Here is a 23,378-nt window from a genome sequence, read left to right as displayed (position 1 = left end):
TATTTTTTGTTGTTGTTTTTACTTAAAACATCCTGTAATTTCTGACTTTTTTGTTGACTTTTTACTTTGTTAAAACGTATCATAATATATACTTTTATTGGGAATTTATGTAATTTACCAGTAATGCATAATTGTGAATGAAAGAAAATGACAAATACTCAAATGTTTTTGGAAATAAAGATCAGAAAATCTGACACCCATATTTAATTGTCTTGCCACACTAATTGCCTAATTTGTAATAATAAATTTAAAAAAAGTTGATCTGTGTATTTTTCTCAGTGCAAGTGCAGATTATTTGTGATCTAAATAGAAAACAAATAAGCAAATATTTCAGTCTCTAGAGATGAAATATTAAGCTGGTGGAAGACTTTCTAACTATTTTCTATATCACATAAAAACCTAATACACTAAGACCTGGAGCTGCAATTGACAAAATCTGAAAAGTTAAACAAGTATAAATAGTTTTGTATGTCCAGTGGTTTAGTTTTAGTCAGTTCAGTTCAGCTCAAAGTGAACATTTATTTTGTTTTTTTGTGTAATCCCTTTATTGAAGTAGAAAGAAAATTATCTCTTTATAACAAACTGCTGATTACAGAGAGCATGAGAGATTGACACTACACTGGTTTACTGACCTTTTTCTCTAAACGGTACATTGAATCAGAACTAAGTGAGTTAAAAATAATAAAAATCTTCTTAAGTGATCATGTTGTGAGTTGAAAAGGAATTAAAATTCAAATAAATGCTCCAGTAAAATTAACTCCAGATTGTTGCCTGGAAGAAGAATATAAAGAAAAGCAGGATGATTCAAACATTTGTGGTGCATAGAAGCTGAATGCTGTTTCTCCATGTTTGGTTCTGGTTTTGGGTTTGGACACCAGAACCAGAAGACCTGGAACATCTGGAAGGTTGACACATTTTAAAGTATTTTGATGGCTGGTGCGTTCACACCAGCAGTGTTCAGTCCACTTTGATTGAACTCCAATACTTGTATCCGGTTTCAGTCCAGTTCTGTTGTTGAAGTGTGAATGCTAATCGAACTCTAGTCTCCGCGGTCTCAGTTCGGTTAAAGTGAACACTGGTGCGGTGAACGCCAAGCGGACCAGACACTGCAGAAAACACACTTATAAAGTAACAGAAGGATAGTGAGAAAGCTAGCAGCCGCATTCTAGACCAGCTGCAGCTGACCGGTTTTAGACAAACCTTTGAAGACACTGTTGCAGTAATCAACAGTAAATATGAACACATAGATGTATTTCTCCAGATCTTGCTGGGATATTACTCCTTTAATCCTGGAAATGTGTGATGGAAGGCCGACTTTGTAACTATCTTTATGTGTCTCTGAAGGTTCTGGTTTGTCTCTACAGAGAGATTTAATTAGTTTTTAGTTTCTCTGCTTCTTTCTTCATCAATTTTTCTTCTCAGTTGAACTGAAAACCTACTGGATAGAAGGAGGACAGATTTCTCAAGCTCCTATTGGGTGAGGAGTTTTTTGCTCTCTTCTGATTGGCTGTAATAGTTTAAGAATAGAGTCATTCAGTCTTTATTCAAAACACAAACAGTCCGGTCCTGCCTCACTGCCCCAGGTGGTCCTGCAGTCCAGCAGAGGGCCACTTTAAAAACCTTGCTGGTTTGCAGGTCCACTAACGATACGGCAAGCACTCGCCATATTCAAGAGAGCAGCGTGAAGCTTTAAGTTTGACTTTCCCCTCTGCATGTTGGAGCAAAATCAGGAGGCGAAGAAACCTGCTGGGTTCATGTTGCAGAGGGTGGAGAAGAAGAGCTGGCAGCCGGACAAATCAGGAGTGTTGGGGAGAAACTGAAGTAAAAGGGTGGAAAATTATAGATAAATACAAGAAAGGCAAAGTTATTGAGTTGATTTGAGTTTCCAGACAGAAATTAGTCAAAAAAGAGACAGTTAGTCAGAGGCAGTGAGTGGATGAAAGAGCAGACGTCTGAAAATTGCTGTAGGGCAGCGGGATCGACTGTGGGCGGGGAGAGAGGAAGTGTGGTCGACAGGAGAGGAATTTAAAGTCTCATTGTTCTGGAAAAGCAGAGGCAGCGAGAGCCGAGGAACAGGAGGACAACATGGACCCGAGCGCAGCTTTGGAAAAGGTATGGACACCTTCAGACACGGCCAGATGTGGAGGTCAGGGGTCAGTCAGGCTGGTGGGATGTAGCGTCTCCTCCTGCTGGTGGAAATCATTTTCATTATGGCCAGTAAACTTTAATTTTATTTAAGGATAAAATTTAGCTGATTAAAAATTCATTTAGCACATGTTTGTACTTCCATTTTGGTTTCTGTTGCTTCTAAAAACAGCTTTAGAAATATTTTTTAGTGTCTGAAAACAAGCAGTTTCAAAAACTTACTAATTGTATACTTAGCAACTCCAGCTAAAACTGTTACCTGGCAACCCAAGCTGAGCTCCAACACGTTTGGTTAGCTGGTTTTACAATGGCTGCTGGATAGTTGACTTTCCATCCTGAAACCACTTCCTGCATTCTTGTTGGTTGTGCAGGAGGCTCTACAAATGCTTTTCAAAGCTGTACAGTTGTACAAAATAGGCAGAATTGATCAGACTAAAATCTCATCATTCAAGAATGATTTTGTACAAAATATGTAAAATATGTTTTAATCTGTTCAGAGAAGCATAATAAAACCAAGTTTACCTTCTGAAAACAATAAAATCCAGAGTCAGTTCAGTATCCTCTAATTTAGGTAAAACACTTGTTTTAATTACGTTTACAGCTAGAAGCTTACATCCTCTCACTATCTGCAGTGATATCATATTCATTCTGACATTTTGCTGATACGTTTGATCCATTAATTAAAAGTTAAATAGCAAAAACATGAAAGGATTTTTTAAAATAAGAACTGTATGCACACATTTTGTATGGGCTAAAACATATACATTTAAGTTATCTTTTAATTTTACAAACATCTTTTTTTCTGACTGGTAGTAGTATTAATGTTTTCGAGTCGCCGCTGAAGATTAGGGTGATGGCAAGGAGGCCCTCCGGCACTAAAGAGTGAATCCAAAGTGCAAAAAGTTGCAAAGCAATTTAAACTATCTTTAATTTAAAAAAACTATTTCTTCAGAGCAAACTTTTATTTTCTACTTGCTTTATGCTAAAACAAACTCACTGAGAATAGAATAGAATAGAATAGAATAGAATAGAATAGAATAGAATAGAACAGCTCTTCACTTGTCCATCATTATTTTTATTGCCTGGAAAACCCCAGTGGGCCGATGCAGGAGCCAGGCGATACACCTGAAGTAATTCTGCAGCCTGTTAAAGGTACAACTGTTATTTTACATCTCTGTAAATAAAATGGTAACAAAACTTTTATTAATTTGTTAAAACTTACAAAATAATTAAAAGTTACAAGTTAAAATATTTAGTTTTGCTGTTCAATAAAGACAAATTATTATAAAATAAAAAGAATACATTAGGATTTAAGAAAATATTTTTTTTTAGTCATTTTTCTGTTGTCTTTTAAACGACACCACAGTTTAACGTTGGAGCTTGAAGCCCGTCATTGGGCCAGCAACCCGTCCAGAGGTCCAGACGGGACAGCGCCACCTGTTGATGTTTATCTGTTTGTTTAAGCCCAGAAGCTTTAAAATGTTCCACCGCCATGATGGAAATAACTCCCAGCACTCCCAGCAGGGAATGGTCCACTGGGCCAATCCAGAGATGTCCAAAGTGTGGTCTGGGGGCCATTTGTAGCCCTCAGACTGATTTTTTGTGGCCCATAAATGCATTTTCGGAGAGATGCGAAATTGAGCCATCCAGTGCAGGTGGCTGGAGCAGGTGGACACTTTTTATTTCTAATTAGGGTAAAATTATTACTGACATAATTTTCCTACAATGGAAAATGTTGCAGAAGCATTTGTCTTTAATAATAAGTAGAACCACATCAATCCACAAACTTTTTCTTAAAAGCCGACTTCGCTGCAGCCAAATCTGTTTTATTAAATTTAGAAAAGGGTCAATATTAGAATTCAGGAATTCAATTTTTTTTTATTGTCAGACCATATTACAAACACCATATTGAGATACCATAATGTAGTGCCATTTCATAGCAGAATCAAGTAACTGTTTTAACTTCACTTGTTATAAAAATGCGATATAAAAATGCTACAAGTATATATATCAAGTATGACATAATAGAAATTTTACTTCCCAATTTAATGCCTTGAAATTGGACCCGTGTCTCATTAAAAACTCCTGGTTTTTCTGAAGCTCCGCCTTCAGGAAGTCCTCGGTTAACCCTTTAACGACTGACAGCGTTGCATTTAGACGTAGCTTCTGTAATGAGCTAATTGTTGCTGGCTAGTCTGAAGGAGCTGAGTGAGGAAGGGAAAATGGCTCTGAAACTACATCTCTGAGGAGGAGATGTGCCTTGAAGGCGGGGCTAAGGCCACTCATGCATTTTGCTCAGCTGTTTGGTTGCCATGGAGATTAAATGATTTCTCAAACATGCATGAAAGAATCGAAGCTGCAGGAATAGTTATTACATTTTGGATCCTACAAAGTAGCTTTTAAGTAAATTTTTTGAGCTAGAAGCTATGAGCTCTAGGACAATACCTTGATCGTTGTCTCGCTCCACCTTTAAATAGCTGCTGGAAACTCTATCTGGGTTTTGTTTTAGTTCCAGACCAACATGAAGCCCAGAGGATCCATGACTGCTGTCCTGCCTTTCCTGTGACCTCCAGCCTCTTATCTCTCTGCGTTTCCTGCGTTTCCCTCCTCTCATAGCTGACGTATTTAAAATAACTTGGCTGAGAGTGACCCCACCTAAATGCTCGCCTTATCCGATTCCTAAATATAGAAACGCTGAGCTATTTAATCCAGAAGAGAGGTTTCTATTTCCCTCTTTATTGTTTAACAATGCGCTTATAAAGAGACAAAAACTAAATAAAATCTGCAACACGTGGAAGGACGCGGCTTCATTGCCCAAACTATTGAAATGTTGAGACTTTCTAATCAGATGCAGCGTTTATTAAAAACATTTCAAATTTAGCATGAATTTTGGTCAAGAGTTTGTGTATTTATGACATTGTTATTGTCTAATCAATAAATAAAAAAGATGATTTATTGTCAGAATTTTCCAGAATGACACAACGCAGTGTTATTATGATAAAGTGACTGTGCCGCTGCCAGTCAGCCGACTCCAGAGGAATGTAATTACAGTTTTGTTCTGCTGAAGCTGTTTTGACAACAAGCCTTCACCACTGAACTTGTTTTATTAGAGGCTGATCATTCACACCCTGTTTCAGACACGAGTCTCGTTTTTGTCCCGTTATGATGGTGGATTAGTTCAGCTGTCTAAACATTCGCCTGCCGAGAAACAGCAGGAAGGACAGAAGGCTGAAGGCAGTGAGTGGGTTGCTAGGTGACGGGCAGAGTTCCGCCGGGGTTGCTAGGTAACGGGCAGAGTTACGCCGGGGTTGCTAGGTGACGGGCAGAGTTCCGCTGGGGTTGCTAGGTGACGGGCAGAGTTCCGCTGGGGTTGCTAGGTGACGGGCAGAGTTCCGCCGGGGTTGCTAGGTGACGGGCAGAGTTCCGCCGGGGTTGCTAGGTAACGGGCAGAGTTCCGCCGGGGTTGCTAGGTGACGGGCAGAGTTCCGCTGGGGTTGCTAGGTGACGGGCAGAGTTCCGCCGGGGTTGCTAGGTGACGGGCAGAGTTCCGCTGGGGTTGCTAGGTGACGGGCAGAGTTCCGCCGGGGTTGCTAGGTGACGGGCAGAGTTCCGCCGGGGTTGCTAGGTGACGGGCAGAGTTCCGCTGGGGTTGCTAGGTGACGGGCAGAGTTCCGCCCGGGGTTGCTAGGTGACGGGCAGAGTTCCGCTGGGGTTGCTAGGTGACGGGCAGAGTTCCGCTGGGGTTGCTAGGTGACGGGCAGAGTTCCGCCGGGGTTGCTAGGTGACGGGCAGCATGATTTGTGATGTTCCATTCTTCAGGTTTTTTGAAAAGGCTCATTTCCCAGGAACAAAAGAAACATTAATTTATCTACAAAAATGGTTTTCAGTAGGTTTTTTAAAAAGCGCCTGGCCATTTAGGAAGTAGAAGAGACAAAAAGGTGCTAAATCTGTTGGTGCCTCTTGGCCAGGACTTTATTAAAAATTAGTTTTTAATCTCAGTGGTTTTTTTTATCTTGGTAAAATAAAGGTTAAAAAATATTGTCGTAGTATTATTTAGGTCAACTCTACAACAAAATGTAAAAGTCAAGCTGCCATCTATGTTTTTATAAGACATGAATAAAGTCATAATATTACAAGAATAACATTATAGTAATAACAGAATAAAGTCAATTTAATACAAGTCTTAATATTATCAGACTAAAGTAGTAATATTAGGAAAGTAATAATTTTATGAGGGCTCTAACAAAATAAATATATATAAAATATGTAATCATCCAAAAGTTTTCTTATAATTTTCTCGTAATTTTAAGATTTCTGGTAAAATTGCATCTTCATTCTGATAATATTGTGACCATATTCAGCAAAATATATCATAGCTGAACTCTAATGCTCATTTGTAACCTGCATTGCATTACAAATATGCAAAAACTTTATTTTTGTTTTTATATTTTGACTTCTTCAGCATCGGCAAATATTTCTTATGCCACAAAATTTTCCAGTTTATTTTATTAGTAGTTAAGGATAATCTGTTGTTATAAAACCAATTTTACATTTTTGCGGTAATTTCTTCCACCACTAGCAAATTCTAAATATTTTCTCCTGAATAAAATACAGTTGTGTCATCTGCAATGACACAACAGACAATTATATGTAGATAATAATGCCATGTTTTCATTTTTAGAAGGTTAGATCTAAGTATGGAAATGTTTGAGGAGCGTTAATCCTGGACCAAATCCCTCTGTCCAGGATTGGTTTCTATTGAGCTCTTGTTGTGTCCGTCGTTCTGTAGCCGCTAACACCAGCGATGGTATCACCTGCTGACAGACGGACAGGTGCGCTGACTCCCAGACAAAAAGCTGCAGATTGTTTTTCCTGTCAGGTTTTCTGCCAGAGGCTTTAAAGTCTCTTTGTCATCTCACATGTTTAGGTATTTCTGGAGCTGCTAAGAAACCTGATGACAGTTCCTATTTTTGATTTATAAGTAGCACATCAGCTTCTAAAAACCGGAATAGTCCAACATAGAGTGGCTCCGTTATGGCTTAATGAGGTGATGTGATCCAGGAATAACAGATTTTGTAATCTGGCAAAAAATGGAGATTCAAGTTCAGTGAATGTAACCAAGGGAAAATTCAAGAGCTTGATTTAAACTTTCATTCCTTTTGGTATTAAATTTTAATTTTTCACAATTTTTTAAATAAAATGTCATTTTTCAGTCATGTTATCTGATTAGTGGTACAGATCACTTCACTTAAAACGCCTTGCTCTCTCTCACTTTCTCACAGCTTGAATGATCTACAGACATGGCTGAACGTCTTAAAAACAGAAAATTATCACTTCTGGGTCATTAACTTTGTTTTGGAAAACTAAATTTGCTGTAAATATAGTAAACAAAAGCAGGGAAGCAGGAATGTTTCATTCAAAACTACTATCAAGAAACATTTTTTTCATAGCATTTAGTCAGTAATTCAAAACAATTTTCATTATCATTCATTTTTATTAATTAATCATGTTGATTTTTATAAAATATGACAAATTCAATTTCAACTGACTGAAATGGACATCAATAACCTTTTGAAAAATGGATTCTTAATTTATTCACTGCAAAAAATAAAATCTAGTACAAAAGTATTTCTGGTGCAAATATCTTTGTGCACTGAAATAAGGCAAAACTAATCTACCAGTAACTTTTCAGCAATAAATAGGAGCTTGATTAAAACAGTTCTAGGTCTACTGGTAGATTATTTCACTTATAACATGGGAAAAATGTCTTATTATGAGTTTAATAATCTGCCACTGGAAATATAATATTTTTTAAATCAATGTTATGGAATAATTGGCTTAAAACAAGCTCCTATATCTTTCTGAAAATGAACTTATAAGTTAATTTTGTTAGAAAATAGCTATTTTCTGACTACTTTAATCTTATAAATTTAAACAAATAATCAACCATCTGCTAAAATTGAGACATTACATTTAACTTCAATTTGAAATTGTTAAAATTAAGTAGTGTTGATTGTCAAAGGAGGTAAAAATATAAATATATATTTTTTTATTTTTGCACCTAAAAACGTTGGTTGTGAAATCATGAATGGTTGAAATGAGAGTAAGACCTGAATCATGGGTTAATAAAACACAGTCAGCGCTGCAGATGGGGATCAGTGATGTTAGCAGGAACCGTCACTGGGTGGAGCGATGAGGTCATCCGCCCTGACCACACCGTTTGTATATGTGGCCTCGGTTCTGCTGCCTCCACACCCGGAGAAAAGACTCACCAAACAAGCCTCATGTCTCAGCTAACACTCCCACACACACACACACACACACACACACACACACACACACACACACACACACACACACACACACACACACACAGAAACACACACACACACACACAGAAACACACACACACACACACACACACACACACACACACACACACAGAAACACACACACACACACACAGAAACACACACACACACACACAGAAACACACACACCTTTATCAATGCCTCCTCAGGCTTTGAAGGGAGTCGGAGTTGTTAGTCCTGACGTCTTGTTTGTGCTGGAGAACAAAATGCTTTTCAAACAAGCAGCTCTATCTTGTTCACTCATAAAAAAAATCACATTTTGCTTTTTATATTTCCACTTGTGTTTCTACTCCTTATAAAACATCATAAAACTTAAATAAATAAATAAATAAAAATCACCCAGCTTATTTTTGGGCAATATGTTTATGTTTTTGATGTCTGAAATTTTTGTTTTTTCAAAATCCTCCCAATTATTTTCATGTTTTTTTTTCCCCATTTTTTTTAATTTTTTTATATTTAGGTCATTTCTAAATTATTTTGACTTTACATTTATATTTACTAATATTTCACACTTTGGATAGGAGTTTTTCTTTAACAAAGCAATTTCTACTTTGGATCAATAAAGTATATTAGGACTTGCTAAGCTTTTAGCTACTGTATCTTTATATAGAACTGGCACTGTGGCTTTACCTAGCAGCCCCAGCAAAGCTCAGACCAGCAACCTGAGTGGATCTCTGCCCATTTGGTCATCTGGTTTTCTTGTTGCATAATGGCTGCTAGAAAAGACAAGAGGCCCTGCAACAACTCATTCTGAAAGGAAATGGTTCTGTTTTAAAACATGCAAAAAGCCTGCATCCAAAACTATTGAAGAACGATTGCTTGAATCGTTTGTAAGAAAGAGAACCGCAACAGCTGAAAATGTTACAAATGTTTTGGTATCCAGTTGAACCAAATCTACCGGACTATCAGGCCTTAAACAAACTTTGTCCACATCACCAAACTACAACCACAGGCAGATCACAATCAAAAAGCAAAAAAAGCAGAAAATTAATGCTATCGTTCACAACTCTCCTTCTGGACGCTGATTGGTCAGAATGAAAGTGAAATTGATCTGAATGGGAGAAAGCACCACAGGGAGATGAGAATCAATTTGTGCAGAATGTAATGGTGAAGCTACAGCCTGTGGACTTTCTGTTTCAATAACCCAAGTTACAAGTCAAGTTGTTTTCGTGTTTCAAGGGACTTTTATCTCTCCTCAGTAAACAAACTTTGTTCCTTTCCAGATGTTTGGCCTTGTTATTCCTCGCTATGCTGCTATGTTTTTACCCTGTTCTGTTCCCAAATCTTTAAAACTCTGAATATTTATGATGATGTTTTAAAACACGTACATAGTCGAAACGTGGAGTGAGGTTTTGATTGTTTTTCTGTGTCTCCTCTCAGATGTCTCTCAGAGGTGCAGGGGCGTGTCTGGTTTGTAAAAGCAGCTGCTCTGGATTTCAGCCTCATTCCTGGAGGTACAGTTGCTTCATCTTGTGCTTTTTTATTTTACTTTGCCAACAAAAAGAAAAAACAGTGAGACGAATGAAAAAAAAATCACAGCGACAATCCCACAAAAGTTGTTGTTGGCAGTCATTTACTCTGCAAACAAATTGATCAACACACGATAGGAGTGAACAGAGTTGGGCAGTAAGAAGTTGCATAACCTTTAGCATTTAGCATTAGAAAAATTAATACCTATAATTTCAGGGTTATCACAGCTAAGGTTTTAGCTAATGCTAACCCATTAATATTTAAATGTTAATCTGTTGAAAAGCACTTTTTGAAAAGTTACTTTTAGGAGTAATTTTACTACTCTGTACTTTTACATTTACTTGAGTAATTCCAGCATGAAGTATTTCTACTCTTCCTCGAGTTCAACTTTTGGATTTTCTTCCCACTGATAAAAAACCAACATATTTTAACCAGAAACAAACACATATCTGCAGTTTCTGTTAAAGTTTCAGAAGTTTTTCATTGAAAATAACTCATTTCTTTGGCCTGATTTTTGTTGCTTAATAATTGTTATTTATGTGAATCATTTTGGTCTTTCAAAAACCCAAATTTCCACATAACTTTATAGTTTTAAACAGTAAAAGATCGATGTTTTGATTTGAGTAGACCTTTTACCAAAAGCCTTTTCAGTCTTACTTAAGTCAATTCTTGGACGCTACTTGGACGCTACTTGTTAAAATCTTTGGCCTCTGGGAATCAACATGGCAGCTGTTATGCTGATATGCAACTGTTATAGACAATATTATCAGAGGCATCTCAATCTTGTTTTTAAATAAATAATGAATGAAAATCGTAAATTAAACCTGTTGGAAGATGATGACCTCTGTGCGGGGCTCTGTCCAGGAAAGCCTGCGTGGCGTGCGGGTGCAGCACGGTCAACCACGCGGCTCCGGACGGCGACGCGGAGGACGACCAGCGGATGGGACGCCTTCTCGGAGACTCGCCATGCTCCCACCTAACCGCAAAGGTCAAAGGTGGCGGAGGCCTTCGCGTGTACAAGAGAAACCGAATGATTGTGACGAACCCGGTGGTGTCGCGCAAAGACCCGACTTTCAACACCACCACGTATGACTGGGCGCCGGCGGGACTCAACCAGAAACTGGTGAGACTCAGCAGAACATGAGGCAGAAATGTTCTGTCACTTCCTTATTCTACGTCATCCTGACGTCGTTCCTCTTGTTCTTGAAGAACATTTCATTTCTGCTATATTGTTGTTGTATTTGTTTCAATTGAAAAAGTTTTAGCATTAGCTTCATATCGCATTTAACGCTAGCAGAATTAATGTTTATGATCAATCCTTCAGGGTTAGCCAGCTAATTTTAGAGCTAAGAGTTCCCACCAATATCTAAATGTCAACATGGTGAAGAGCATATCAGCTTTAGCTTCTGCTAAATAATGCATTTGAGTTGCACGTTAGCATTAGCGGAACTAATGTTTATAATAAGGCTTTGGATATAGCGCAGCTAACCTTTCACTTGGCGGTGCCCACCATATTTAAATGTCAATGTGTTGAAAAGCACTTTAGCATTAGCTTCTGCTAAATACCGTGTTTAATGTTAGTGGAACTCATTTTTATTATTTGTGCTTTAGGTTTAGCGTCACTAATGTTTTAGTTAGCATTGCTCTCCACTATTTAAATGTTATACTGTCTTAAAATAGTGAAATCCCAAACAGCATGCAGCGCGTTATTAGCGCTAAACATCCACATATAATCATATAGCCAGAAGAAATAGCATGGAAATCTGAAGCCAGTTTTTACCCTAAAATAACTCGCACATTCATTTCCTAAAAGTCAGCCATGTTCATAGCCAACACTTCTGAGTAAAAACGATACAGTTACAAGTTTGACAGTGAATCTGATATGAATCTAACATCTGCTACTGATCAGCTAAGAGCAACACGAGCTAAAGCCTTAGCTTTAGTTAGCTTTTAGCTGCCTTTAGCTTTTTAGCTAATTGTAGTTTACACACACTGTATACACGCTAGTGACCCACAACCGTTAACAAATTATCTAAAAACACCAGAGAAACAGCCTGCAAATAAACAGAGGGGGTAAACACAGCGAGTCCAGCATGTCAGACTGGAGGTGAAGGTTTTGAGCAAAACTCCAGAAAAACTGTGGAAATTGTAATTAGGAAAAGTGTGGTTGAGAACCACAAACGTAGACGTGCAGCAGCTGAATCCTGTCCAGTGAGCCTGAAGGCTACGGCTTGGAGGCTTCAGCAGAAAATAATCTCCAAAAAAGCAAAGATGAGGCCACCGCTGCTACCTACAGCAGACAGGATCCTTTTGGATATCTGGAAGCTGGTTACATTATTTACACACAGAAATTCACAACAAACTGTAATGAATGAATCCTTTTAGATTTATAAGGTCAGTGTGTCAAACTCAAGGCCCACGGGCCAAATCCGGCCCGCCAGAAGTTTTTTTGCGCCCTCTAGACTCTACAAATAGATGTCATTATTTACCAAACAATGCAAAGTTGATTCTTTTAATGCCCTTCATCTGAAGTTTTACCTCATTTAATTTCAATGGGAGTCATTAAAATTTTAACAGTTTGTTAAAAGGTTGTTACTTTCTACCCCTTAGAGACATTCTTGTGGCCCAAAATAAAAATTTGTTTGACTCTCCTGTGTTAAAAGAGAAGTAAATTAAAACTGCTTGAGTAAGTGTTTTTTTTTTACTCATATCTTTGTTGGAAGAACCAAAATGTATTTCTCTGCTGTTTCTTCTTGTCTGCTCTGCATTAAAATCAGCCCAGCCTGTAATTACATGACACTGCAGCTGAGAGACGGATCCAAACCCAGCAGAGAAACATGGTGTCTGCCTCGACCGGGTTGGACTCGGCTTGCTAACTCCAGACTGTTAGTCACCGTCTGTCAGCGGCGAAACAAGCTGACGACACACAGCTGTGTCTCAGAAAAACACCTGGAGAGAGCGACACTGAAACCTGCTGCTCAGGTTTCAGCTGAAACTGAACCAAGATACTAGAAAAACTACGGGTTCATTTCATAAAACCATAAAATAGTCAGATTTCTTGGTGTTTCCTGTGTAGGAACAGGATCATATTCATTATATAGCTCCAAAACATAAAAAGGTTTTTTATTTTAAGTTCAACAAAGTTTTGGGCATGATTGAGCAAATTTATTCTCAGTTATATGAATTTTTGGATCACTTTCTTTTAAAATGCTCGTTTTATTTAACCAAGTTTAACAAAATAAAAGCTGTTTAATTTGTGCAGCTAAGTCCCTTTTTCTGTAAAATCTCTAAATAAACATGGTTCTATTTCTATAAAAGCCTGGTTATTAAAAAAAATTATATTTTGTGTTTGTAAGATAATTTTTGAACTGCAGTTGTGGGCCGCAAAAAATCAGTCCAACGGCCACAAATGGCCCTCGGGCCGCACGTTGGTTCCCCCTGATATAAACTGAAAATAAACCCAGACTCTATCACTTTAAATAGGCCAAAGCGTCTATAACTACACCAAAAAATAAAACAACCCCAAAAAACCACTGCATTTGTGCTCATTTTCATTAATATTTTTAGAAACTTAATTTTTTTGTTTCTTTTTGAACTATCAGATTTGTCCACAAAGCTTTTAATTTGGTAAACTATAAAATTCTGTTCATTTCAGTTTGTTTAAATGGTGGTAATTCACTTCTCGACAATCACTTTACAGAAAGTCAACAACACAATGCTTGACACACTTTTTGCTTCCACACAACTTTCTGTGAACGTGCTGTAACTTTTCACAGTGCTCAAATTTTGTGAGATTCTGGATTTCAGGTTTTTTATTGTCAGAAATGAAAATGCAAGGTAAAAATTAACTTCAGATTTCCATAATATTCATTGTAGGTCAAATGTTTACATGTGGACATTTGGGATATTTGTTTCTTCAGGCCATGCAGTACATGGAGCTGCTCCCTGAAAGCCAGCGCCCCGTCTCTGGGACGCCCGGAGCCCTGCAGCGCCGCAGGCATCTCCTCAGCCAGCTCCCAGCCTACGATCAGGACCCCATGAAGTGTCAGAGTCTGGGCAGCGAGGACGAGGTTTGGCTCAGCCCATAAATACGGGGCCGCCTATTTATGGGCGGAAAATAGAAGAGGAGTTCATTTCTCCCCCAAAAAAACTCTCAAGATTAATCTAAAAAATTTTCTAGAAAAAAACTTTAATATTTCTGAGATTGAAAAGTAAAAAAACTTGTGAAGAAAATTTCTGAGATTAATGTAAAAATTTCTGAGATTTTTTGTTAAAATGTACTCCTTTTATATTTCTATGTTTTTGACACGCTGATGCACCCAGGCGACTTAAAGTGGGCTAAGTCATCTTTAACTGATTCACCTGCAGGTTTCGGCCATGATTCTGTTCGTGAAACAGTTCAAACTGGAGGTTCTGGGAGTCGGGGAGGTCGGCTTACCTGGAGAGGGCGGCGCTCTGAAAGAAGCAGCTGCTCAGCGGACAGCAAAAGAGGTCAAAGATCGCGGCGAGAAGGCAGAGGCCGTGCAGCACCAGAATCAGAGCCGCAGCACCTCCTCCTCTGCTGTGAACGGAACCGACGACAAAAATGAATATGTAAGGAAATACAGAACGTTAAAAACAAATTTTATGTGAAAATTTGTATAGAGTTGCTTTGACAACAATAAACAAGCCACTGTCTCATATGAGACAGTGGCTTGTTTATCTGTCAATACGAGAGGGTTCTGATCAGCAGAGATTTTGTCAATGTTTATTTCTCTTGTTGATCAACAGTGTCAATATACTTTCTTTCTGTTGGACTCGAAGTCATGGTTCATCTGTGCTTGGTGATGTACTTGCCTACTAAGATGGCGGTTCATTAGTGTGGATCCAGTCCAGACCTGTTTCATAAAATACTATGCATAGCCAAAAAATGGCTGGATGTACTTTTAATATGTATCTTTAGAAGCAATTGAAAACCAAATGGAAGTATAAAAACATGCACAATGCAATGGATTTTGCAAAATAGAGCCCCTCTAAGAAAACCAAAAAATCAAAGACGCCAGTGATCAAGGTTTCCAGCGATCAAGGTTTCCAGTGATCAAGGTTTCCAGTGATCAAGGTTTCCAGTGATCAAGGTTTCCAGTGATTATGGATTCCAGTGATCAAGATTTCCAGTGATCATGGTTTCTAGTGATCATGGTTTCCAGTGATCAGGGTTTCCAGTGATCAGGGTTTCCAGTGATCATGGTTTCCAGTGATTATGGTTTCCAGTGATCAGGGTTTCCAGTGATCATGGTTTCCAGTGATCAAGGTTTCCAGTGATCAAGGTTTCCAGTGATCATGGTTTCCAGTGATCATGGTTTCCAGTGATCAAGGTTTCCAGTGATCATGGTTTCCAGTGATCAGGGTTTCCAGTGATCATGGTTTCCAGTGATCAAGGTTTCCAGTGATCAAGGTTTCCAGTGATCATGGTTTCCAGTGATCATGGTTTCCAGTGATCAAGGTTTCCAGTGATCATGGTTTCCAGTGATCATGGTTTCCAGTGATCATGGTTTCCAGTGATCAAGGTTTCCAGTGATCAGGGTTTCCAGTGATCATGGTTTCCAGTGATCAAGGTTTCCAGTGATTATGGTTTCCAGTGATCATGGTTTCCAGTGATCAAGGTTTCCAGTGATCATGGTTTCCAGTGATCATGGTTTCCAGTGATCATGGTTTCCAGTGATCAAGGTTTCCAGTGATTATGGTTTCCAGTGATCATGGTTTCCAGTGATCAAGGTTTCCAGTGATCATGGTTTCCAGTGATCAGGGTTTCCAGTGATCAAGGTTTCCAGTGATCAAGGTTTCCAGTGATCAAGGTTTCCAGTAATCAGGGTTTCCAGTGATCAGGATTTCCAGTGATCAAGGTTTCCAGTGATCATGGTTTCCAGTGATCATGGTTTCCAGTGATCAAGGTTTCCAGTGATCAAGGTTTCCAGTGATCATGGTTTCCAGTGATCAGGGTTTCCAGTGATCATGGTTTCCAGTGATCATGGTTTCCAGTGATTATGGTTTCCAGTGATCATGGTTTCCAGTGATCATGGTTTCCAGTGATCAGGGTTTCCAGTGATCAAGGTTTCCAGTGATCATGGTTTCCAGTGATCATGGTTCCAGTGATCAGGATTTCCAGTGATCATGGTTTCCAGTGATCATGGTTTCCAGTGATCATGGTTTCCAGTGATCAAGGTTTCCAGTGATCAAGGTTTCCAGTGATCATGGTTTCCAGTGATCAGGGTTTCCAGTGATCATGGTTTCCAGTGATCATGGTTTCCAGTGATCAAGGTTTCCAGTGATCAAGGTTTCCAGTGATCAAGGTTTCCAGTGATTATGGTTTCCAATGATCAAAGTTTCCAGTGATCATGGTTTCCAGTGATCAAGGTTTCCAGTGATCAAGGTTTCCAGTGATCAAGGTTTCCAGTGATTATGGTTTCCAGTGATCAAGGTTTCCAGTGATCAATGTTTCCAGTGATTATGGTTTCCAGTGATCATGGTTTCCAGTGATCAAGGTTTCCAGTGATTATGGTTTCCAGTGATCAAGGTTTCCAGTAATCAGGGTTTCCAGTGATCAGGATTTCCAGTGATCAAGGTTTCCAGTGATCATGGTTTCCAGTGATCATGGTTTCCAGTGATCATGGTTTCCAGTGATCATGGTTTCCAGTGATCAAGGTTTCCAGTGATTATGGTTTCCAGTGATCATGGTTTCCAGTGATCATGGTTTCCAGTGATCAAGGTTTCCAGTGATCATGGTTTCCAGTGATCATGGTTTCCAGTGATCATGGTTTCCAGTGATCAAGGTTTCCAGTGATTATGGTTTCCAGTGATCATGGTTTCCAGTGATCAAGGTTTCCAGTGATCATGGTTTCCAGTGATCAGGGTTTCCAGTGATCAAGGTTTCCAGTGATCAAGGTTTCCAGTAATCAGGGTTTCCAGTGATCAGGATTTCCAGTGATCAAGGTTTCCAGTGATCATGGTTTCCAGTGATCATGGTTTCCAGTGATCAAGGTTTCCAGTGATCAAGGTTTCCAGTGATCATGGTTTCCAGTGATCAGGGTTTCCAGTGATCATGGTTTCCAGTGATCATGGTTTCCAGTGATTATGGTTTCCAGTGATTATGGTTTCCAGTGATCATGGTTTCCAGTGATCATGGTTTCCAGTGATCAGGGTTTCCAGTGATCAAGGTTTCCAGTGATCATGGTTTCCAGTGATCATGGTTTCCAGTGATCAGGATTTCCAGTGATCATGGTTTCCAGTGATCATGGTTTCCAGTGATCATGGTTTCCAGTGATCAAGGTTTCCAGTGATCAAGGTTTCCAGTGATCATGGTTTCCAGTGATCAGGGTTTCCAGTGATCATGGTTTCCAGTGATCATGGTTTCCAGTGATCAAGGTTTCCAGTGATCAAGGTTTCCAGTGATCAAGGTTTCCAGTGATTATGGTTTCCAATGATCAAAGTTTCCAGTGATCATGGTTTCCAGTGATCAAGGTTTCCAGTGATCAAGGTTTCCAGTGATCAAGGTTTCCAGTGATTATGGTTTCCAGTGATCAAGGTTTCCAGTGATCAAGGTTTCCAGTGATTATGGTTTCCAGTGATCATGGTTTCCAGTGATCAAGGTTTCCAGTGATTATGGTTTCCAGTGATCAAGGTTTCCAGTGATCAAGGTTTCCAGTGATCAGGGTTTCCAGTGATCAAGGTTTCCAGTGATCAAGGTTTCCAGTGATCAAGGTTTCCAGCTGTTTTGCTGCAAATTCAAACTTTTTTGTTCCTTTGTCCCCAAGTGGTGTACTGGTTGCCACGGAGACGTCTCAAAGGACAGTCCGGTTGTTTACGCGGAGCGTGCAGGTTACCATGACGCCCTGTGGCACCCCACCTGCTTCGTGTGCTCAGACTGCGGCCACGGCCTGGTGGACCTGGTCTACTTCTGGTCCAATCAGAAGCTGCTCTGCGGACGGCACTACTGCGAGTCGGTGTGGCCGCGCTGCTGCGGCTGTGACGAGGTGACGCGCCCGCTCTGAATGCATGATGAACCTTTCTTCACTCTCTGTCTTTGAATCAACGCTGCTTCTCTATCCTCAGCTCATCTTCTGCAAGTCGTTCATCACGGCGGAAGACGGACGGACGTGGCATCCCCAACACTACTGCTGCTGGAAGTGCGGCCAGAGCCTGGATTCGCCCTGTCAGCACTGACGAAACGCATCACAAGCAGATGGGATTATTATTACTGCAAATCATGTCTAACATGGCTCTTTCTGTTTGTAGACAGCTGTAACATGTAAATCCTAAGCAATAAAGAGCTGACTTATGTTTCTAGCTGACATGTAAGGCTGTTTATTTTCTGGCTCCACCAACACAAACGGTAAAACTGTTTTATTAGTGCATGAAACACTTGAAGGGACATTAAACTGTCCTCCAAGCACTTAGAGACTCACCCAGAAATGTGTTTAAAATGGCTGAAGGAACTTCCTCTCAGTCTCTCAGCTCTTAAATCCCTGACAGCAGCTTTGTACGGAAGCCCAGAAGTGACATTTCAGGGAAACATCATAAAACCAATGAAATCAAATGTATAACGGAATTGCTGCATCCTTAAAAAGTCTTAAATCTATGTACATAGAATTAAGGCCTTAAAATGTATTTAAGTTGGCCTTAAATGCTGTAATCATATGTTGTAAATTTTGTCATGGCAGGACTGTTTGATGTTATATATTCTGTATAGTTATTTTTATGTCACAGGACTTTTCTGTCAGGCAAAGGTTTGAGTCACATGCAGAAATCTTCATTGCATTCTATGACTCCAGGTGGTTCAGGCTACCGCTACCTAGCTGCTAATGTGCTCAAGCTAACTAGGTTTATGCATCTGTCATAAGTAAATTTATTGCCAGTCAGTTGGAAAACTTTAATTTTCAGCATTGCTCGTTGCATTCTGTGCAAAATCTTTGAATTTCAAACTTAACCTACAAGGTTAAAGTTGGAGGGGCAATCTCAAAATATACAACTTTCTTCTGTAAATTTCTGTCATTATACAGGTCTTAAATCTAATCTATAATGGTTTTACAGGGGCATTAAAACCAGTCATGATTATTGTTCCCACTTGTGGTCACAGGATACTTCCTCTACTGCCCATTAGTTTGCTAGCATTAGCATTGATAGGCTAACTAGCATGAATTGCCTTCTTTATCGACTGGCCATTAGCATGGATAGGCTAACAACTAGCATGTCAATGCTGATCACCCACAACTCAAACTTTTTATCAAAGAAAATGGCTTTGATTAAAATACTTCTTAGCGGTGTCTCCTAGATGCATTGGAATGTTTTTTGTGTAGTTTACTGCAATCCAACATGACATGTTGCATAAACTTTCTGTAACACCGAGATGAAGTTGGCTCCTGATTGAGGCTCCGATTCGGCTAAATGGAATAAATGAAGAAATTTTATTATTGGAAAAATGTAGGTAGCCAAAATAAATCAATAATCTTGGAGGTTTAGAGACTTGATGCGTCCTCTAAAGACACTTGTTTTAACTATTTTAACACCAAATGTGTCTTAATATGCAGTGATACACACAGTAGCATGGGTATTAGCACAACTGCATCATCAGCTATCGTCAGCATTTCCGCTTTTTGAGGTTCAGCCAATCACAGCAAAAGAAGATTAATACTGCTCCCGGATAGGCTGCTTCACAAACGCCAGCCAATCGCGTGTCGAGTAGAACTGCTCCTACTGAGCTACACTTTCTATCAAATATTTTAATATAGATCTATTGTTAATACTCCACGAATAGTTTGGAGCCACTTTCCACAGAAATTCAGTGAATAGAATAGAATGAGGGTTCACTGTTGACATTTTAAATACTGAATCTTATAACTCATCTCCATTTTAAAAAATTGCACTGTGATCTAAAAATGAATATCAGCTTTAGGTTTCAGCACAAATAAATGAAAATGTGATGTAAGAGCTGTAAAGGGGCATCAGGTTGGATTCCATACTTCCCAGCGCTCAGCTGACCTACTCCCTGCAGGAATGCCAGGTATTCCTGGTCTCTGGGTCGAGTTCCCGGGAAGTGCCGTCACCCAGCTGATCCACAAAAAAACACATTATTTTTAGTCCTGAAGCCAAACGAGTCCAGTTTGATTTGCTGAGATTTGTGGCTTTTAATAGAGTGTTGTGTAATCATAGCGATTTTTATGGAGGAGCTGGATGCATTAATCACTTCCTTTGGTTTTTGAAACAGATTATACACCAAGATTTGAACTAATATGGTCAAAATGAGACACGAAAGTTTCCAGCTACATTATTACACAAATAAAACTCACATGTTGCTGTTGGCAGCAACATGTAAGCACGTCTCTGCTTTCATTTAAAGGAAATTGTGCCTGAAGTTAGTGAATGCGATAAAACATCCAGTTACTAACTTCAGTTTGCAACTTCAAATGGTTGCAGGAAAGACATCAGTAATGACCAATGGGAGTGATTGTTGCTGCCTAAAAAAAAGTCTGAAAATTATTATTTTATAAGAGAGAAACATACTGTAAAACTGCCATCTTGAAGCATATCTTCCTTTTTTTTACAACTTAAGTCTGTAAAAATCTTTGTGTTGTTTCTGGTATGTTGTCAATAACAGCGATATCTGTCCAACAGCTGCTGATGACACCAGGATCCAAAACGGACCAGTCAAAGCCCAAACCTCAACCTGGTGGAAACGGGTGGAAGCTGTGGAGAAACCAACGTTTGCAAGAACAGTAGATCCAAATAAGTCACATTTAAAGAAAGAGGGAGGAATTTTTTATTCTCATTATTTTAAGCATTTAGTATTTTATGAGAAATTAGAAATCAAGAGAAAAAATCTTTTTTTTTTAAATTGATAAATCTGGATTGTTGTTGATTTGCTGTAGGAAACGTCTGCTGCCAACGTTTTAATCCCCCATTTCAGTTATAAAATGATGATCCATCATCACATACAGAAAGGCCCCGGGCTGAGATTTGAACCCAAGACCTTCAAGCTGCAAAGCCAAACTCATAACTGCTCCATATGTCATAACTAACACAGAAAAGACATTTTTAGATGTTTCTAAATATTTTTATTTCTTTTTTTTAATTGAAATGATAAAAAAGGCAAATAACTAAATGCAAACAACACAGCAAAGCTGCTTCAAGCTGTCAGTCCTCTTCTTAGGGAAACATTTTCAGCCATATGTATTATTTAGTCAACGTAACAACAATATGATTCTTGGTCTGGAAAAAACACAGAAAATGACAATTTATAATAACTCTGTAATTCAAAGTTAGACTGCTGTGCACTAAACAGATGGTTTTCATTATTTGCAACCAAAATTAACAGAACAACTGTTTTGATGAAAGATTGTATAATTTTCTATAATTTTTTGGGCGGGAATCTGAATTTCCAGAAAAGTCAACATTCTGAGATTAAAATCAGAAATTGGTTTCAAAAATAGTCTGAATTCTGAGTCTAAACTGAACTTTGAGATTAATTTCAGAGTTATTTTATTCTGAATCCTTTTCCATACAAATGTGTTGATTCATTCATTTATAGGATTATTTATTCCTAATTCAGACCCACAGAAGAAGTGATATCGGCCTTTTCTCATCCATGATGGCGTCCTACTCCTTGTCCTCGTCCTCCGGCCCGCCGCCCTCTGACGGTAATATCTTCATTGGTTTGACGCCTCCCACGTAAAAAATGGGAAACATTTTCTCAGACCAGCTGTGTGAGAAGGTGCAGATGTGCTTGAGGGTTTTGGGTCGGTAAAGGACAGTTTTCCCCTATCCAGGTCCAGATGGATCCGGATGGCCTGCAGTTTTCCTGTAACGTGGAAGCTGGCGGGCGCTCCTGAGGAGAAATAGGAATATTTTTCTTGGAAAAACAAACAGCCCACAATCCTGACCTGAACTGAATCGGTTTCTTCCTTTTGAACGATTCTTCTGCAACGCCAACGAACCAGCTGCTGCAGTCTGCCACCTCCACGGTCCAGAAGTGGACCCCCGCAGTGAGGCCCCTGGAGGCCGAAACAATCCCCTCCGACTCAAACCTCTCGGGATTCCCGGGAAGTTTCTGTCTGCTTCCCCGCCTCACTGCAGCGAGATCCTCGCAGATGATCAGTCCCGGTCCGGCCGTGTTTGGGTCCAAAACCACTGGCGTACGGGACACCCATGTGTTTGACCTTCTTCCAGGCGTTAAAGCGCAGGTTGCCCAGGTGTTTGGCCACATCCATTAGTGCGCCTGCAGCCGGCGGGGGCAGCTCCGGCAGGGGGCGCTGCTGCTCCGCTCCTGCAGCGCTAGAGCTCTGCAGGAACGCAGCATCTTTACATCTCAGCGCCCTTTCTGCAGATTTAATGGTGTCGTACAGAGCAGACATTACTCCGTCCAGAACCTTAATCTTCTCGTTCACCTTCAGACTCTTCTGCTCCTCTTCCTCCTTCACCGCAGCCACCCTGACCTCCTCTTCATCACGCAAAACCGCTGCAGCATCCTGAACTCCTTCCGAATCCTGGCCTCCGTGAGTCGGGCCTGGGAGTGAATGTGTTGGGCAGTCAGGTCCAAGTCTTCCTTGACTTTTGTGAAAAGCTTGAGTTTCTCCTGGAGGGGCATGATGGACTTCCGCAGCGCCTCCCTGCGGTCCTGCGCCACCTCGGCTGCGGGCGGAAGACGTGGCCGCTGTGCTGCTGGGAGTCCCTGCAGATGAGACACACCGGCTGCTGGTGGTCCAAGCAGAACAGCTTCAGTTTCTCTGAGTGCAGCTGGCAGACATCTTCACGCTCCAGGAGGAAAGCCTCGCACGTGTTCTTCAGCACCAGGTTGCACGTGGGCTCCTTGCGGTCGGAGTCGCAGTTGCAGACCGGACACTTCCGGACCTGTTTCTGCGTCCACCACCTGTTCAGACAGGCCCTGCAGAAGCTGTGGCTGCAGGACAGGAGGACCGGGTCTCTGAAGATGTCCCGACAAACGGGGCAGGACAGTTCTTCTTCTAAATTTGAAGCCATGTTGTCTTAACGCTGCCGCAAAGGTAAAAACAGAAAGTTAGAGCCGCGTTTCGCTCTAAATATATTTATTTCTGAGTGTTAAATAAACTTACGTTCAGTTCACAAAGTCAGTCGGACGACAAAGTTTAGGTTCCGGAGTCTCTGAGGTCTCCAGAGGTAAACAAATGCTGCTTCCGGTGACGTGCTGTCGAAGCCCGCCACAGACATACGTGAACGCGGCCGCCATATTGGTCAGGGTCTTATCGCTTCCTCGTATTAAGGGAGGAACTGTTGCCATCTCCTGCTTATCTTATGGTTGCACTGCAAACGCCACGCCAAAATCTAAACTGGCTCTTTTTACTGTAACTTGACTAAACATATATTTAAGTACAATTTCTGGGTACT

General features: G+C 40.1%; 1 protein-coding gene and 1 pseudogene across 1 annotated transcript; one reads left to right on the top strand and one right to left on the bottom strand.

Moving 5' to 3' along the window:
• The first annotated feature begins 1,575 nt into the window (after positions 1-1,575).
• On the top strand, positions 1,576-18,308 carry lmcd1 (LIM and cysteine-rich domains 1). The gene is made up of 7 exons (XM_055050002.1): positions 1,576-2,112; positions 9,897-9,970; positions 10,851-11,109; positions 13,907-14,056; positions 14,355-14,579; positions 17,777-17,995; positions 18,075-18,308. The coding sequence occupies exons 1-7, from the start codon at positions 2,086-2,088 to the stop codon at positions 18,183-18,185; spliced, it is 1,065 nt and encodes a 354-aa protein (XP_054905977.1). The 5' UTR covers positions 1,576-2,085; the 3' UTR covers positions 18,186-18,308.
• A 2,750-nt stretch (positions 18,309-21,058) lies between these two features.
• LOC129372609 (E3 ubiquitin-protein ligase TRIM35-like) lies at positions 21,059-23,076 on the bottom strand (annotated as a pseudogene).
• Between the last annotated feature and the right edge of the window lie 302 nt (positions 23,077-23,378).

This window comes from Poeciliopsis prolifica, unplaced genomic scaffold (genome assembly GCF_027474105.1).
Source record: "Poeciliopsis prolifica strain line A6 unplaced genomic scaffold, Auburn_PproV2 SCAFFOLD030, whole genome shotgun sequence".
Classification (NCBI taxonomy): Eukaryota; Metazoa; Chordata; class Actinopteri; order Cyprinodontiformes; family Poeciliidae; genus Poeciliopsis; species Poeciliopsis prolifica.
This window is presented reverse-complemented; position numbering and strand designations above follow the sequence as displayed.